This window comes from Kogia breviceps, chromosome 3, assembly GCF_026419965.1.
Source record: "Kogia breviceps isolate mKogBre1 chromosome 3, mKogBre1 haplotype 1, whole genome shotgun sequence".
Lineage (NCBI taxonomy): Eukaryota > Metazoa > Chordata > Mammalia > Artiodactyla > Physeteridae > Kogia > Kogia breviceps.
This window is the reverse complement of record NC_081312.1, coordinates 181,465,025-181,482,114: the sequence shown is the minus strand read 5'-3', so window position 1 is coordinate 181,482,114 and position 17,090 is coordinate 181,465,025. Positions and strand designations below refer to the sequence as shown.

Genomic DNA, 17,090 nt, shown 5'->3' with positions numbered 1-17,090 from the left:
TCTCTACCTATGTCCTCCGCAACAACTTTCCCCTTTTCAGAGTCTCTCAGCTCCCCCTTTATTTTGCCATTGTCAAGGCGGATTACATTCTAATTCGATTCTGTAACCGTAATGAAGTCTTCTTCCGTGATTTGCTGGTACATGCAGGTCATATATTGATTTGAACTCTTTCAGCAGCGAGTGACGGAAAGCTCAACCCAAAGGAAATTTGCTCAAGTAACAGTAAAGTCTAGGGGGAAATGAGGCCTTAATGCAAAGCTTCATTTAAAAGTGTTATCAGGACCCAGTTTCTCTCTCTTCACCTCTTAAATTCTCTCCCGTCAAGAAGGCAAGATGTTGGCAGCTTTCGCTTTCTCAAGTTCAAATCCAGGAAATCCAGGGGAAAGGAGAAAGTTTCTTCCCAGTCAAACTTCAGGATTCATCCTGATTGGAATATTGTGTTCTCATGTCCATCCCTGAACCCATCGCCGGGACCGGGGGCTTTGGGTGTGCTGATTATCTAAGCCCCACCTCTGGAACCAGGCCTGGAGCTCCACCCAAGGCACAGAAGGGGTTCCCCCAAAGGAAATCAGGGTACTGTTACCAAAAGAAAGGGGGAAAGCATGCTAGGCACCAAAAATAACAAATACCCACCCTACACCACAAACTCTTCAGGGTTCCGTTTATATAAACTTGTGAACTGACTGAGCGCAGGATACAAAGAGTGGTGGTTTCTGTGATCTAACAGCGGTGCAATACATTTTTAAAAATGTCGTCAGCCAAACAAAACACATCTGGAGGCCTAATTTTGCTTGACAGCCACCAGTTTGCTACTACTGGTCTGTATGTTAATTCTGAGAGTTGAAAAAATGTGCATAGTGTTTATATTATTATAGCTATGTAAACAGTTTTTATGGCAGAGAGAATTAATGTTTTCAAATTCTCTAGGATTCCTGTCGTGCCTCCTGCGGGCACTCAGAGACCGTTCTTGGTATCAAGTTGCAAAGATTCTCCCTCTTTACTCTCCCGGACACTCAGAATCCAGCTGTGTTGTAGTTTGCTGCATACTTGCCCCAGACTTTGAATGGCAGATACGGTTGCCTACGTCCCCTGACATTCCCTCCTTCTCGCCTGCTCGGATCTTTTCTTTGTTTCTCTTGGTTGTTGTCATTGATGTTGCAGTTCTTCTTAAGTGTCTTGTGATGCCTTTTGATCTGTATTTTTACCTGAGAGAGGAGTTTGAAGTTGACAGGAGCTCTGTGAATCTTGGTGCGATTGTCAACAGACCCGTTCACTTTAAGTGAACAGGCAGGGAGCTCTCTGTTACAATGTCTGGTCTAAATAAAGAACAAGAGGGTCTTTGTTCTTGGATATTGACATCCACACTAGCTATCCGGACAGTTCATTAGACAGTTCATTAAATACTTTAGATAAGAACTGATTACACAGCTCATTAAATAGCTCAGATGTTTCCATAAGACCCTGACCCCTACCTTAATCTTTATGTTAAAAATTTATTCATTCATTTTATTTATTTACGCATCCATTCATTTATTTATTCATTATTCATTTTATAGTCTGTCTGCAGGTAGGGGAGGGTATAGAAACTTTTTTGTGTGTGTGGTACGTGGGCCTCTCACTGCCGTGGCCTCCCCCGTTGCGGAGCACAGGCCCCGGATGCGCAGGCTCCGCGACACGTGGGATCTTCCCGGACCGGGGCACGAACCCGCGTCCCCTGCATCGGCAGGCGGACTCTCAACCGCTGCGCCACCAGGGAAGTCCTAGAAACTTTTGACGTCCATATTCAGACCTTCAATTTTATCCCACGTTTTCAGACCTACTCTTGAGTCCCACTGTACTCGCTGCCTGGGCTAGAGGCTTCCATGAGGTGCTGCTCGGTATGCTGGCTTTCTGGGGGTTTTTGTTCCTTTTTATTAATTAGTAATATGTCATCTGCTTTTTGTTCTACAGAAATTTGTTGAGTTTTCTTGTATATTAGTGGCCGCCTTCCTATTCTCTTTAGTGTTGTGAATTTAAGCCTTTGAAAGGATTCCATCACTATTATCTTCATGGTTTCTTAGAAAGGCGACGACATAAATGCATGTGCTCCCTTAGTACACCATATGAAACTGGAAGGCTCTACATCCTTTTGTTTCCCAAATAATTTTAAAATTTTGCACACATTAAAGTTCACTCTTTGTGTTGTACAGTTTTAAGGATTTTGGCAAATGCATAATGTCATGTATTCAGTATTATACAGAATAGTCTCACCACCCTAAAATCCCTTAGACTTCAACTTATTCATTACCCTCTGACCCCAACCCCCATAGGACCCCTGGCCAACACTGATCATTTTATTATCTCTGTCGTTTGTTTTTTCCAGAATATAATATAATTGGGATCATACAGTAGATAGCCCTTTCAGACTGGCCTTTTTCACTTAGCAATATGCATTTAAGGTTCCTCCATGTCTTTTTGAGGTTTAGCAGCTCCTTTCTTTTTGTTGCTGAATAACATTCCATTGTATGGGTGTATCACAGTTTGTTTATCCATTCGCATATTAAAGGACATACTGTGCTTCCCATTTTTAGTGACTATGAATAAACTTCTATAAGCATTTGTGTAAGGTTTTGGGGTAGACATAAGTTTTGAGCTCGATTGCTAAGAATTTAGGAGCACAACTGCCCAGGTGTATGTTAAAACGATGCTGAGCCCTGTAAGAAACTGCCAAACTTGTCTTCCAAAGTGGCTGACCCATTCTGCATCCCTGCTAGTAATGAATGGGAGTTTCTGTTCTGCATTCTTGTCAGTATTTGGTATCGTCAGCTTTTTTAGATTTTAGCCATTTGAAGAGGTGTATAATGGTATCTCATTGTTGCTTAATTTGCAATTCTCTAATGAGAAATTATATTGAACATCTTTTCATATATTACCTATCATCTGTATATCTTCTTAGATGAGGTGTCTGTTCGGATATTTTGCCCATTTTTTGGTCGGCTAGATAGTTAAAAAACAAAACAAAACGCATCCTTTTTTTTTTTTTTTAATTGCTGCATAGTATCCAACTGTGTGGCTATTTTCTTATATATTAACTTGTCTTCTACTGATTAACAGTTAACTTTGTGATTACAAACCCTGCTGCCATGAACTTTCTTGGACACACCTCTATGCACATGTATTTATCTGTAGAATAAATCCCAGAGGTAGAGTGCTGGATTGAAGGTGGTTGGGAAGTTCCTCTTTGGAGCGTGTGTGTGTGGGGGGCGGTGGGGAGTGAGACTGTATAGTAAATAAAAGCGTGAACTCTGAGGCCAAGCTGCCTGAGCTCATAACCCTGGCTCTCTTCCTTAGCAGTGCTGTGACCCTGGGCACGTTACTTAAGTTTCTGGGTCTTGTTTTTCTAATGGGTAAAAACGAGAATTAATATATCACCTTTCTCCTAGGGTTGTGAGGATTAAATGAGTTAATTTCCTGAGGTTCATGTCTGGTAATAAACACTCAATCACCATTATCTGCTAATGTTGTTATTCTAGGTTGGACTTAGCGACCACACTAGCAAAAATAAGCCACTCCTCTCGGTGGGCTGGAGCTGCCCTCTGCCTATTGCTCCTGTGAGAGTGTGCCTTGTGGGAGGTACAGTGGTCGCCACAGAGGAGCTGCAAGTTCAGGGCCAAGAAGAGAGAGACGGACCTGAGGGAGGGGCTTGGAGCTTTCTTACCCAGTAGTCTACCGGATGTAGCCACGCAAAAGCTGCCCTGTTAGCTGCTGTCCCTCTGGTTCTAGAAGGTGCCTGGCACATAGCTGAATGAATAAATGAATGAGTGAACGAAACCAGGTTTAAGAATTATTGTTTCTTCTCTTTAATTCCTTCCTGTCCTCCTTGGGTCTTCAGTAAAGTCTTGTTAAGCATTACAGCCTCGCTTTGTGGCGAGCTGCTTGGGAGGGAGGGTGCTGGGGAGGAGGAGCATGTAAGGGAGCATCACAGAGCCATCCTGCCCGAGGGCGTGGCAGCGGTCACTGCAGAAGAGACACAGAATGCAGTGCCCAGGGCTCCGCAGGAACACTTGGGGGGGGGGGAGCCTGCTAAGGGCCTGGACCTCCTGCTTCCACGGAAAGGGATCTGCACTGCTTGTACTTGGGTATTAAAAGGAGAATGGGGGCTTCCCTTCCCTGGTGGTGCAGTGGTTGAGAGTCCGCCTGCCGATGCAGGGGACACGGGTTCGAGCCCTGGTCTGGGAAGATCCCACGTGCCGCGGAGCAACTAGACCCGTGAGCCACAACTACTGAGCCTGCGCGTCTGGAGCCCGTGCTCCGCAACAAGAGAGGCCGCGATAGTGAGAGGCCCGCGCACCGCGATGAAGAGTGGCCCCCGCTTGCCACAACTAGAGAAAGCCCTCGCGCAGCAACGAAGACCCAACACAGAAGAAACAAATAAATAAATTAATAAACTCCTACCCCCAACATCTTCTAAAAAAAGGAGAATGATCTCTCCAGACTGGGAAGTCAATATATCTGGGTTAGTACAGGAACTGTTATTTGGTAACCTTTAAGTAAATGACAGCTTTTTACATTTTATTTCTAAAGTTTGGTAAAGACTAAAACTAAAGTCCTCATTTGATGCTGTATCCTCTCTTCCTCACACCATATCTGACCTCACGTATTATCGATACAGCTGCACACTCAGGACAATATTCCTAGTACAGCTGTTATTTTGGTAAGATGATTGTCAGGTCGAATGGGACTCAGAGACCAGATAGGATAGCAGGGGTCTTGGGCTTTCAACTAGCCCTTCTCAACAGCATAATCTTGCGTTAGAATCTTGAAATTTCAAAGAATCGGTTTCTGTCTCCATAAAATGGGGATACATGCTATAATATCTACCACCTGTCTGAGCTTAAGAGCACATCTTGACATTATATTAAAAGAGAGAGCAAAGAAATAAATGAGAAAGGGCAATATACCCTGAAATCTTGACCTGAAAGTCACTATTAATGGAAAAACCATTACAGTATTATATTTCTTTAACATTCCTAGCAGATGCACGGCTAAGGAAAGATCTCAATTCTGAGCATTGTTTTGGAATGTGGTTATAATTATTATTCTTATTCTATTTCGCCATTCACAAATTGATGTGTTGAAAAAGAGATCTATGTTCAAAAGGGGGTTATTTTCCAAAATCAAGTAATAGACACAGTAGATGGACAGAACACACATTCACACATACATAATATTTGTGTTAATTGCTCACCTATTTTTTTTTTTTTGGTGTTGTTGAAAATTAATAAAGGACTTAGCATGGATAGTAAAAACCAAATTAACAAAGACTTATTTGTAGTTACCAGGAGACAATATGGATCCTGAAGCCAGGAAGTTTGTTTGGGAGAAGATTCAGGAAAGATCGAGAAAAGTTCTTGGGACATCAGACCCAAACATGGATCTCTCCAGACAAAAGATTCAAGTCGGCCTCCTATTCTAATAATGAAACAGCTTCCAGGGTCGAGGACCTTCTTGGGGGTCTTCATTTGTGACGCATAACTGGGTGGTTTTTGTTTTGTTGGGGGGAATAAATATTTGAAGGGGGTAACCGAAGAAGGTTATGCGGCTGTTGTGATGTTATTGATACACGGGCTGACGCTATTATGGTGGATGCTATCAGCTACATTATCTTTATGCCTCCAAGGTAATCTGAAGCAGCTGTCCATGGACTTGGCACTCCCTTACACTGAAGTGTCTGCCCCGCCTGGGAACTGAAACCCAAGTCAACCACATGCCTCACAGACAGCTTTCTTTAGCCACTGACAGCATCAAGGAAGGAAGAGCGTGAAATCGCCGTGAATGGATGCTTCCGAAGTGGGGTTGGCTGCCGAGTGACTCTCAGGGAGGGTGGCCTGGCCATCTCCTAATCTTCTGTTCGGGCGCAGCCACTAAAGGTCCTTCTCTTCAGTCAAGGAGACAGTCACCTACTATGGAGGTGATCAGAATCCCTGGAAATATTTCTTTCCCCCTTTGAACTTTGTAATGTTTCGCTGCAGGTCATGTCCAGGTGGAAGGCAAGGCTGGCTGAAAGATTGAAATCTCCATCTAGAAGGATGCATCCATTCCCGTGCTCAGCTCTGCTTGCTTGTTTTGGGAACACAAGGGAGACCGCTCCCTTCGATCAGCCCAGCGCAGCCGATACCCCTTCCACCGTCGTTGTTCAGCCCGAGGCCAAAGCGGGCCGACACCCAAGTCCCCCACGAAGGGAGGAAGGAACTCCAGAGAAAAGGCGAGATGCCGGCACCCATTCCGAGAGAAACGGCAGTGCGAACCGGAATTCAAGTAACCACACTGCTGTCCAGCCCGCGGAGACCCCTGTGGATTTGCCCAGGTCTCTAGATGGGGCATCGGACTGTGAAGCAGTTACTTTTCAGACTACTATTCCCAGACCATCAATTATTGAAATGCCAGCGGTGAGTGTTCCCAGTGTTACTGTAGGAGGGGTGGTGTTGGGGGAGGGTCCTGTGTTTGGTGAGTGCCTTCAGGAAACAAGCTTGTTTCGCGTTATGAGTGAGTAAGACACTGGGGGAGCTCTTACTAGTGAGAGGAAGTGTGCAAAGCCTTTTAAAGTCTCATAAGGTTCTCAAAGGACGCGGAGGGAGGCCATGACAGCAAGCAGCAGGGCCTTGGCCATGGCCAACATTGACCTTCACCTGCCCAAGGGGCTCCAGAGCCAGCAATGTCTCAACACAAGAGGGGGAGAAATAGAGTCTGGAAAAGCATTTAACATTTTTTACTGGCTTGTGAATTTCTCTGTATGAAGATCCAAAACACGAAAGATTTGATTATAGAATTTAAGAAGTTACCTCTACTTAAAATGAATCACATGATATTTGGGAAAATTTGGAAAGGACGATCACTGTATGCATAGCGGTAAAGAAAGGAACCGGGGCTTCCCTGGCGGCGCAGTGGTTGAGAGTCCGCCTGCCGATGCAGGGGACACGGGTTCGTGCCCCGGTCCGGGAGGATCCCACGTGCCGAAAAAAAAAAAAAAGAAGAAAAAAGAAAGGAACTCGCCTATAAACCTTTTCATAATGGGGATGTTTCTGTGGTCGTTTTCTGAGACTGAAAGGCAGGAGAGGAGTAATTTGAAAACAATGGTGCTGTTGCTCTTAAAAGGCAGCATCTTGAGTTATTTGTATATCTACTTTCCTGTTTCTGGAATTACTGGATTTTAACTGTTTTTTTGTTTGTTTGTTTTAACATCTTTATTGGAGTATAATCGCTCTACAACGGTGTGTTAGTTGCTGCTGTATAACAAAGTGAATCAGCTATACATATACATATATTCCCATATCCCCTCCCTCTTGCATCTACCTCCCACCCTCCCTATCCCACCTCCCTAGGTGGTCACAAAGCACCGAGCTGATCTCCTTGTGTATTCGGCTGCTTCCCACTAGCTATCTATTTTACGTTTGGTAGTGTATATATGTCCACGCCACTCTCTCACTTCGTCACAGCTTACCCTTCCCCCTCCCCGTATCCTCAAGTCGAATATTCTGATTGGATTGAGCTACAAAATTATTTCAAAGTTCCTGGTAAGCTCAATTTGGGAGTGTAGAGGCGGGGTTTCTTGAATGATGTTTTCCAAAGACACCCCTTGAGCCTTCTGGGGTTGTATTCCTGGCCATGTAGCTTAGGACCAGATTGAAAAAAAACCGAGAAGTCTTTAGGGATCCATTACTAAGATATTCTGATTTTTAAAGATTATTTTTTCTATCTAGTTTAACAAATGGCTTTTCATCTGACTTGCTGATTTGAACGCAAGAAGTCTCATTAAGCAATGAAAACTGCCAAACAGTGAGGATAAAACGGGATTTAAAAAATAGTTTCACTTGACATTCTACAGGAATATATATATATATATATATATATATATATATATATATATATTTTTTTTTTTTTTTTTTTTTTTTTTTTTTTCTCGGTACACGGGCCTCTCACTGTTGTGGCCTCTCCCGTTGCGGAGCACAGGCTCTGGACGCGCAGGCTCAGTAGTTGTGGCTCACGGACTCAGCCGCTCCGCAGTAGGTAGGAGCTTCCTGGACTGGGACACGAACCCGTGTCCCCTGCATCGGCAGGCGGATTCTCAACCACTGCGCCACCAGGGAAGCCCATCTACGGGCTTATATTAAATGGTTGAAGCTCAGCCCTACTGTCTACATCCCTCTATTCTGAGACTGGACCGAGGATTTCACCAAGCCCTCTGTTATAGCAAGAACTGTACTTTTTTTCCTAAATCAAAATCCAAACAAACAGAACCCCAAATATTTCTTGTTCAATTTTCAGTTTATACCCACATCCAGAATAAGACATTTTTAGTAGTACCGTAGTTAGCTAAGTGGATGGCATGGCTAATATTATATCTGCTGCATTAGTTAAAGGAACAAATGACGCACTGTTTTAACGGGCTGGAAGAGTTTCTTTTGGGTAGAGATTCCAGCAACCCATGACGCACCCTATGTTGCTAAACATAGCAGCAAGTACAAGGGTTGATTTGATCTTATCTTTCTGTGTTAGGGGCCTGTGTGACACAGGGGTTCAAGGTAAATAAGTGTGTTCAAATATAACCAATTAAACGCAGCAGGGTAACATCCGTATTTGTTGCCCACTTGGTAGGAACAAAGCCAAGGATGGACCACAGAGGTGAGGCAGGCCCTGTGGTGGAACCAGCCCTAATGCAAATCTGAATATAAGTGTCTCAAAGAGAAATACACATAAGACGTTTCAAAGTAGGTTGGAAGGTCTGGAGAGGAACATTGCAGGGGAGGTGGAATTTAAGGTTGGTCTAGAAGGAGGGTTAGGATGTTGAAAGGCAGAGATGAAGGGGAGGGCCTTGCAATAAAAGGAAACTGTGTGAACAACAGCTTGAATGTAGGGGATGCAGCACAGGGATAGGCAGGCACATCTGATTGGCTGAGTTGGAGCGACATCCGGAAAGGTAAACTGAGGCCAAAAGTGGTTTGAAAGCTGTGGGGAGAAGGCAGTGGGGAAGTTTGAGCAGAGGAACGTCACGCGTGGGATTTCACTGTGGGAAGATAAACAGGTGGTGCCGCGTAGGATGGATTAGATCTGGGGGGACTGGAGCGGAGAGGCCATTGTATCATCCCAGCCTGGGGAAGGCCACAGAAGCAACAGCAGGAAGGTGGGGTGGGGGGAGGCAAAGAAGAGAGGACCCCACGGGGTAGCAAACGCAGCAGTGGGCTCTGGGTCCCCAACTGAGCGGGGAGGAGAACAAGACCAAACCGGGAGTGATGAAATGGAAACGCTGCAAAGTTAAGTGCCAGGGTGTGCTGTCCTGTGGGCACAGTAAATGGGCATCTGTTTTGGTTCAGATTTGAGAAGCTGATATTCCCAGAGCACTTGCTGTACGCCAGCCATTCTCCTGAGCGCTTCATATAGAGTACCCTATCGTGACATGGTTACAGTGAGAGGCATATTCTTACAAGTCCCATTGTACAGATGAGGACACTGACCCTCAGAGAGGGTAAGACACTTGCCCAAGGTCACAGAGGGAGGAAGTAGTAGATCCAGGATTGGAGCCCAGTTCTGTTTGATGCCGAAGTCTATCCTCTGAATTATAACATGCTTCTACTGCTTATTCTTATTACTTGTATGATGTTTGAGGATTTACAGTCAAGTATTCATACCTGAATTCATACCTTTTATTTTTATTACTTTGCTTAACATCGTTTTATCTTAGTTTCATGGTGTATAACACTACGGAAAAAGATGCTTTCTACCTCGCCTCCTGCCGATGACAAGGCTTTGGGAATGACAGTGTGGGATTGTTGTGAGATCTTCCCATTAAAAGTGCCATAGGGGGCTTCCCTGGTGGCGCAGTGGTTGAGAATCCGCCTGCCGATGCAGGAGACACGGGTTCGTGCCCCGGTCCGGGAAGATCCCACGTGCCGCGGAGCAACTAGGCCCGTGAGCCGTGGCCGCTGCGCCTGCGCGTCTGGAGCCTGTGCTCCGCGACGGGAGAGGCCGCAGCAAAAAAAAAAAAAAAAAAAAAAAAAAAGTGCCATAGGACTGCTCAGCTTTTTCATTACCTGGTAATTTTGTCATGACATGTTTCCTCTCAGAAGATGATGAATAAGCTTCTTTCTTACAATCCTGCCTGGAGGCAAAATCTTTCTCTTTTGGGTGCGCTGATCCTCATCGTTTCAGCTGTCTTGGAAGAGGCAACAAGTAATGCTTTTTCTTTCAGGAGCTCAACCTCGGCACATAACCATAGTTGAGAAATGAGTCCCTCGATCTGTCTTTAGCTTCCTGGAGTTCAGACAGGAGGGTGAGTCATGTAAATGGGAAACAACATCTGGTCTGCGCAGGAAAGCTCGAGATAGGGAGGCCAGGGGAACTAATTAAAGAGGAAAGGTTTCCGTGTGTGTGAACAGACGGGCGCATATCTGTATCTCTGCGGTGCTGTCAATCAGTCTTGAACCTTTTTGTGGCCGTCTCTTCCCTGAGCCAGGACTCAGATCGAGGCGAGAACGACTCTGAAAGTGGAATATGTCTTATAATTGCTGCTATCTTCTGATTATAAGTTTTTTTCTTTCTTAGTGGTCTTGCGTTGGAAAAGTCTTACAATGGGTGGGATCGTGGAGTCGATGAAATACAGCAGTAGGCTGTTTACTCTTTGTTTTTCAGCTGAGAAGTACTGGTGTTCTTAATCTGGGCCAGGATAGCACTAGTCCTGCAGAAACAAAGACAGTTGAAGACACAGTCCGTGAAGCTGCTTACGTTCTGGTAGGAGATACGGTTGGGTAACTGGACAGTGTCAGTGCAGTACGAGAAGGCTTACGGGTCACCACTGGACGCCACAGGGGCGCATGGAAGAGGCTCCCACCTTGGCCTTGGGAAGACAAGGGGGCTGGAATATATGGCGAAGGAGTTCTGCTTTATTCTCTCATCATTGGACACCAGGCCCAACACTGCCTTCTTCCTAGCTGAATGGTGCTATTTTTTTCCTCTCTCCCTCTCCCTTGACAAATCTGGCAGTGTAAGAAAGGCACAGCTCCCACAAGAAGCAACTAAGGGCTTCGGAGTTAGTTTGGGAGTTTCACAAAGTCTTTCTATAGCAGTGGTAAGTTTTCATCCAGTTCTTTTTTTTAAAAAAAAAACATATTTATTTGTTTGTTTGTTTGTTTGTTTAATTTTTGGCTGTGCCGGGTCTTAGCTGCGGCAGGCGGGATCTTCACTGCGGCGTGAGGGCTTCTCTCTAGTTGAGGCGCGCGGGCTTAGCCGCGCCGCAGTGTGTGGGATCTTTTGGGGGGCAGAACCCGCGTCTCCGGTGTTGGCAGGCGGTGCTTTGCCACTGGACCACCGGGGCAGTCCCTTCATCTAGTTCTTATGCCAACAAAGGAGCCAGCCTAACACAGGAAGAGAAAGTAACTGTGGTTCGGGAAATCACTCCTGTAAAAAAAGTCTACTGTAAAGTAGACTTTTAACTAAAAGTCTACTTTACAAAGAGGAAGGGAAACAGAGCCCGTAGTGCAGTTGCACAGGCTGGCTTTGCTACTAGACAGAGAAGTGGTAACCAAGACATCCCCCCAACGCAAATCATGGTCTGGGCGCAGCGTCACACGCTCAGGTGGTCACTCCTTTCACACTGCTGTGCATTTATCATTACCATCCATCTCCAGAACCTTTTTCACCTTTTGCAGCTCAAGCTCTGTATCCATAAAACACATGAAACCCCACTGGCCCCTCTTCCCTTCCTGTCCTATGAATTTAACTACTCTAAGTACCTCATGTTAAGTGGAATCACACAGTATTGTCCTGTTGTGTCTAGCTTATTTCACTTGGCATAATGTCCTCAAGGTCCATCCATGCTGAAATGTGTCAGAATGTCCTTCCTTTTTAAGGCAGAATAATATTCCATTGTATTTTTATACCACATTTTGTTTACATATTCATCCACCAATGAACACTTGGGTCATTTCCACCTTCTGGCAATTGAGGTTATTGCTTTTATGAACATAGGTATACAAATAACTCTTCAAAACCTTGTCTTCAGTTCTTTTGGGTATATACCCACAAGGAGAATTGCTGAATCATATGGTAATTCTACCTTTGCTTTTTTGAGGAGCTGACATACTGTTTTCTACAGTGGTTGTACCACTTTTCATTCCCACCAACAATGTCCGAGTGTTCCAATTTCTCCACATCCATGCCGCCACTTGTTGCTTTTTGAAGTTTTGTTTGTTTTGATAATAGCCATTCTATTGGGTATGAAGTGGTGTCTCACTGTGGTTTTGATTTGCATTTCCCTAATGATTAGTGACATTGAGCATCTTTTCATGTGCATATTGGCCATTTGTTATATTCTTTGGATAAATGTCTATTCAAGGCCTTTGCCCATTTTTAAATTGAGTTGTTTATTTTATGTTGTTGAATTATAGGAGTTCCTTATATATTCTGGTTATGAATTCCTTGTCAGGTATATGATTTGTAAGTGTTTTCTCTCATTCTGTGGGTTGCCTTTTCATTCTGTTCATAGTGTCCTTTGATGTACAAAAATTTTAATTTTGATGAAGTCTAATTTATCTATTTATTCTTTTGTTGCCTGTGCTTTTTGTGTCATATTTAAGAAATCATTGCCAAATCTAATATCATGAAGTTTTCTCTATGTGTTCTTCTTAGACTGTTATAGTCTTAGCTCTTACATTTAGGTCTTTTGAGTTAATTTTTATATCTGGTATAAGTTAAGGATCCAAATGCATTCTTTTGCACATGGATATCCAATTTTCCCAACACTGTATGTTGAAAAGACTATCCTTTCCCCATTGAATGCTCATGGCATCCCTGTGAAAAATCATTTGACCATGTATATGAGGGTTTATTTCTGGGCCCTCTATTCTATTCCACTGGTCTATATGTCTGTCTTTATGCTAGTACCACACTGTTTTGATTACTGCAGTTTGTAATAAATTTTGAAATCAGGACATGTGAGACCTCCAACTTTTTTCTTTTTCAAGTCTGTTTTGGCTATTTGGGGTCCCTTGAGATTCCATGTGAATTTTAGGATGGATTTTTCTATTTCTTCAAAAAAATTATTGGGATTTTGATAAGGATTGCATTGAATCTCTAGATCGCTTGGATAGTACTGACATCTTAAAAACATTAGGTCTTCTAATCTGTGAATATAGTTTGTCTTTCCATTTATTTGTGCCTTCTAAAATTTCTTTCAGCAATGTTTTGTAGTTTTCAGTATACAAGTCTTTTGCCTCCTAGGTTATGTTTATCCCTAGGTATTTTATTCTTTTTGATGCTATTGAAAATGAAATTGTTTTCTTAATTTCCTTTTCTGATCTTTCGTTGTTGGTGTGTAGAAATGCAATTGTTTTTTTGTATATAGGTTTTTCATCCTGTGATTTTGCTCAATACATTTATTAGTGTGAATAGTTGTGTGTGTGTATATCTGTGGAATTTTTATATTTTATATATATGAGATCATTATAATCTGTGAACAGAGATAATTTTACTTCTTCCTTTCCAATCTGGATGCCTTTTATTTCTTTTTCTTGTCTAAATGATGTGATTGGAACTTTCAATACTATTCAGCAATACTGTGTTCAATACAAGTGGAAAAAGCAAACATCCTTGTCTTGTTCCTGATCTTAGAGGATAAGCTTTCAGGCTTTCACCATTTAGTATGATCCTACCATTGAGTACAATGTGGGTTTTTCATATATGTCCTTTATTATATGAAGTAATTTCCTTCTATTCCTAGTTTGTTGAGTATTTTTATCATGAAAGGGTATTAAATTTTCTCAATGCTTTTTCTGCATCAATTGATATGATCATATTTTCCCCCTTCATACTGTTAATATGTTGTATTGATTGATTTTTTTTTTGTATGTTGAACCATCCTTGTATTCCAGGATTAAATGGTATAATCCCACTTGGTCATGGTATAATCCTTTTAATATGTTATGGAATTATGTTTGCTAGCATTTTGTTGAGGATTATTGCATCAATAGTTATCAGGGATATTGATCTCTAGTTTTCTTTTCTTGTAGTGTCTTTGTCTGACTTGGACATCAGGGTAATGCTTGCCTCATAGAATGAGTTAGGAAGTGTTCCGCTCTCTTCAATTTTTTGGAAGCTTTTGAGAAGGGTTGGTGTTAATTCTTTTTTGTTTTTTTGGTGTTAATTCTTTACATGTTTGGTAAAATTCACCAGTGAATCTGGCCCAAGGCTTTTCTTTGTTAGGAGGTTTTTGGTTTCTGGTTCAATCTCCTTACTAGTAATAGGTCTGTTCAGATTTTCTATTTCTTCATGATTCAGTCTTGGTGAAGAGGAGCCACTTTGATAGCACCACTTAAGTATGGCAATCACAATCATGATTATCACTTGTTGAGCACTATTAATAGTTTAGGCGTGGTGCTAAATGCTTTGCATGCATTAGCTCATTTGATCCTTCTAATCCTTCTACAATGTTAGCTCCTGATAATCCCAATCAATTCTCAGCTCAAAGCCCTCCAATGGCTCTCTCATTCACTCAGAATAAAAATCAAGTCTTCACAGTAGCCCATAGGTCCTTTACAAAGTATGTCCCATTACCTCTCTGAACTCACCTCCTACTGATGGGGAAATTAAGACTCAGTGGAGTTAGGCATCTGATCCATTTCCACTCTAAGGGTAACCTTTGCAGCCGGCTGGGAAGCTCAATTCAACCAGTCAAAGCATGACTTTCTTGGGCTGTACAGAACTCATGTTGCCTATGACTGAATAGCTGTTAATTCTGTTCTCCTTGTCTAGGCTCCACACCCATCCTTCCTCTTCTCTTGGCACAGTCTCTGTTAAGACCTAGGATAGTTAATTAAGTGGGTTTCAGCTTCCTTGGTTAGAATCAGATTCCAGCTATGCTCTCTTGGCCATGTTAATTGGGATTTGGTGTTGGAGACGCTCCTGGATACCTACTAACAGAAAAAACTCTTGGAGATATTCACCTCCATAGGCAACTGATCTCATTCAACAAATTAATTTTATTTTCAATGTCTTAAGGTTGCCTTGAAGTCAAGCCTTGGGAATACCATCTGTAGAGGGCAGTGCTGCTTAGAAGCATATTGTAAACTTGTATGTAAACATCTATCACTCTGTCATCCCACCCTAACTCTGCGTTCCCTTTATTTAAGCCTCATTAGGGGCAACTGTGCTAGGCTGCATTTCTACTTTCTAGTACAAACTAGTGTTCTTGCATTTCTTTAGAATGAAATCTTCCCTTCTTTTTCCTATGGACCCTAATAGAAGAGAACAGAATTCTAGGCTACCTATATAAAAAAAATACCCTATTAAGAAAGTTTTCTGCTGGACAGATGATTTGACATAAAAGCAATTCTAATAGAAAGCAACTTACAGACCCATGCAATCAAATGTTAGTATTCTAGTTCCTTCTCATACTCTTAGCAAAATCACAAAGTGCCCCCCTCGACACACACACGCCAACACCAATAAGGAGGGTATCTTAATAAGCTGGTGGAAATACCATACCATTCATTTTAAGCCCTGATAATTTCTTACACTAGGTTTCTACTTTCATAAGATGTTAAATATAGTGGCATGATAGTGCATGATATACCCAGTGTACTCAGACAGGAATTTTCCAATCTAGATATTCATTTGCATCCCAACTGGAAAAGAGACAGACAGCTTCTTGGATTCTCTTAGAATGAAATAAAATAAATAGTCCTCACAAAACCATGCATCTTTTACATCGAACCACTTTGACTATTGGAGACCATCCATAAAAGATAACATGATGGCAAAAATGCAAAATTTTCAGACAATTTAGAGCTGAGGGGCATATATGTTCCAAGCTAAGAAATAAAAGTTGAGTGCATAATTTTAGCAAAGTTTAAAGCATTGTTCTCAAGTGAGGTTACTCCTGCATTCACAATTCAGATAAGAATTATATATATTTTCTAAGGTGGTGTTGATATGTTGGAGGGAGAGGTACAAAAGGAAGAGGTGAGCCCATTTCTGAGCCGCACCTATTTCTAGCACATCAGAGAGAACCTGGCAATCTGCCCGTGACCTAGTTGATCCTCTGCCCTCCTTTTCACCGGTGGTTAATAAAAGAGCAGGGTTTACTTTGTTCATAGGCAATGGCCTGGGTGTGTCTAACCAAAGAGTCACCAAGGAGATTCCAAGACCCATTTTCCCAAAATAACTGCTTCTGTAGAGTTGGGATTTCCATCCTCTTGATTATATAATATGTAGTTGTCCTTTAGTCAAAAAAAAACCCTGCTATTTCACTCGCTGAGTATACTGGAAACTTTAAAATTTCATATGCTCCAGGAACCATAGGGACTAGTCGAATGAATGTGCTATATCAATCATGGGACGCTAAAGGCTCTTTTCTAGCCAAGGACATGTGTTAACCTGATCTGAACTGCCTTTAGTTTCGCACTCACAGTTCCTCCTTTCCAAAGAAAATAGATCTCATCATGTTAACGCTTTTTCCAATACGCATTTGACACACTCGCTTTTGTAATTCTGCACCAGTGGAGGTGAGAGTTTGGAAATTTGAGGCAATTAGAGGAAGAGGGAGTCTCCCCAAAGGGCACAGGACCTGCTATGGGAAAAGTGTTTATGATTTTGTTGTGGGAAGCTGGTTTGTGGGTATCCCACATTCAGTTAAATGGAAAATGACAGCCCTGGCAACTGTTATATTTTTATATAAAACAACACAGTCTTATAAAAAGTTCAAATGTGATATATGTATACCTATAATTAGAGCCAATTTAAAGTTATCTCTTAAAAAATCACTTATATATGGCCAAGTAATCTTCAGCAAAGCCACCAAGGATACTCAATGGGGAAAAGACAGTCTCTCCAATAAATGGTGCTGGGAAAACTGGATATCTACATGCAAAAGAATGAAATTGGACCCTTATCTTACACCAAACACAAAGATCAACCCCAAATGAATTAAAGACTTAAATGTAAGACCTGAAACCTTAAATCTCCTAGAAGAAAACAGGGGAAAAAACACTTGACATGGGCCTTGGCAATGAGTCTTTGGATTTGACATCAAAAGCACAGGCAACAAAAGCAAAAATAAACAA

At 42.4% G+C, this 17,090-nt stretch overlaps 1 protein-coding gene across 1 annotated transcript in view; it reads left to right on the top strand.

The window, feature by feature from the left end:
* The first annotated feature begins 6,014 nt into the window (after positions 1–6,014).
* Positions 6,015–17,090, top strand: part of FAM107B (family with sequence similarity 107 member B) — a 220,526-nt gene continuing 209,450 nt past the window's right edge. Inside the window, exon 1 of the mRNA XM_059059241.2 lies at positions 6,015–6,425. Within this exon, the coding sequence (XP_058915224.2) occupies positions 6,015–6,425 (411 nt within the window). The remainder of the gene's footprint in view (positions 6,426–17,090) is intronic.